Source organism: Myotis brandtii, unplaced genomic scaffold (assembly GCF_000412655.1).
Source record: "Myotis brandtii unplaced genomic scaffold, ASM41265v1 scaffold298, whole genome shotgun sequence".
Lineage (NCBI taxonomy): Eukaryota > Metazoa > Chordata > Mammalia > Chiroptera > Vespertilionidae > Myotis > Myotis brandtii.
In genome coordinates, this window is record NW_005361391.1 from 1,448,383 (window position 1) to 1,448,854 (window position 472).

Sequence of the window (472 nt, forward strand, 5' to 3'; positions counted from 1 at the left end):
AGAGACCGGGAGGAGCTGGGGGACGGTGACACTCACTTCTCCCTCTTCTTGCCTGAGAAACGTAGTAATTCCAAACAGTTCACACAGTAGCGTCCCTGTCAAACTCCTGTATATACTGTAAAGTCACGGAGCGTCTGTGGACGGTGGACGCGAGGGCTGCGCGGGCTGCGCACGGACGGCTGTCACGCCCTCCCCGGCTGTGCAGCGCTTGCTTAAACGCGACCATCGCAAGATTTACGGCTCCCAGAGCCAAGGCGATGTGCCCGGCGGGGACCTGGTGGAGGGAAGCGGGAGCCTTGAACGCTGTCGGCCTCGGGACCGCCACCCTGACCACGCCCGTCTCTCTCTCTCTCCACCCGTAGGACTTTCTGCAAGGAGACTGCACCAAAGCGAAACAGAAGCTGAACTGGAAGCCCCGGGTCGCTTTTGATGTAAGTGTCCCCTGCGCGGTGGGACCCGTGGGCCCCCTCGC

General features: G+C 61.9%; 1 protein-coding gene across 1 annotated transcript in view; it reads left to right on the forward strand.

Annotated features, from left to right (window-relative positions):
- The window catches only part of GMDS (GDP-mannose 4,6-dehydratase), a 547,683-nt gene that overhangs the window by 527,022 nt on the left and 20,189 nt on the right, over nt 1–472 (forward strand). The window contains exon 10 of the mRNA XM_014542298.1: nt 363–431. Within this exon, the coding sequence (XP_014397784.1) occupies nt 363–431 (69 nt within the window). The remainder of the gene's footprint in view (nt 1–362; nt 432–472) is intronic.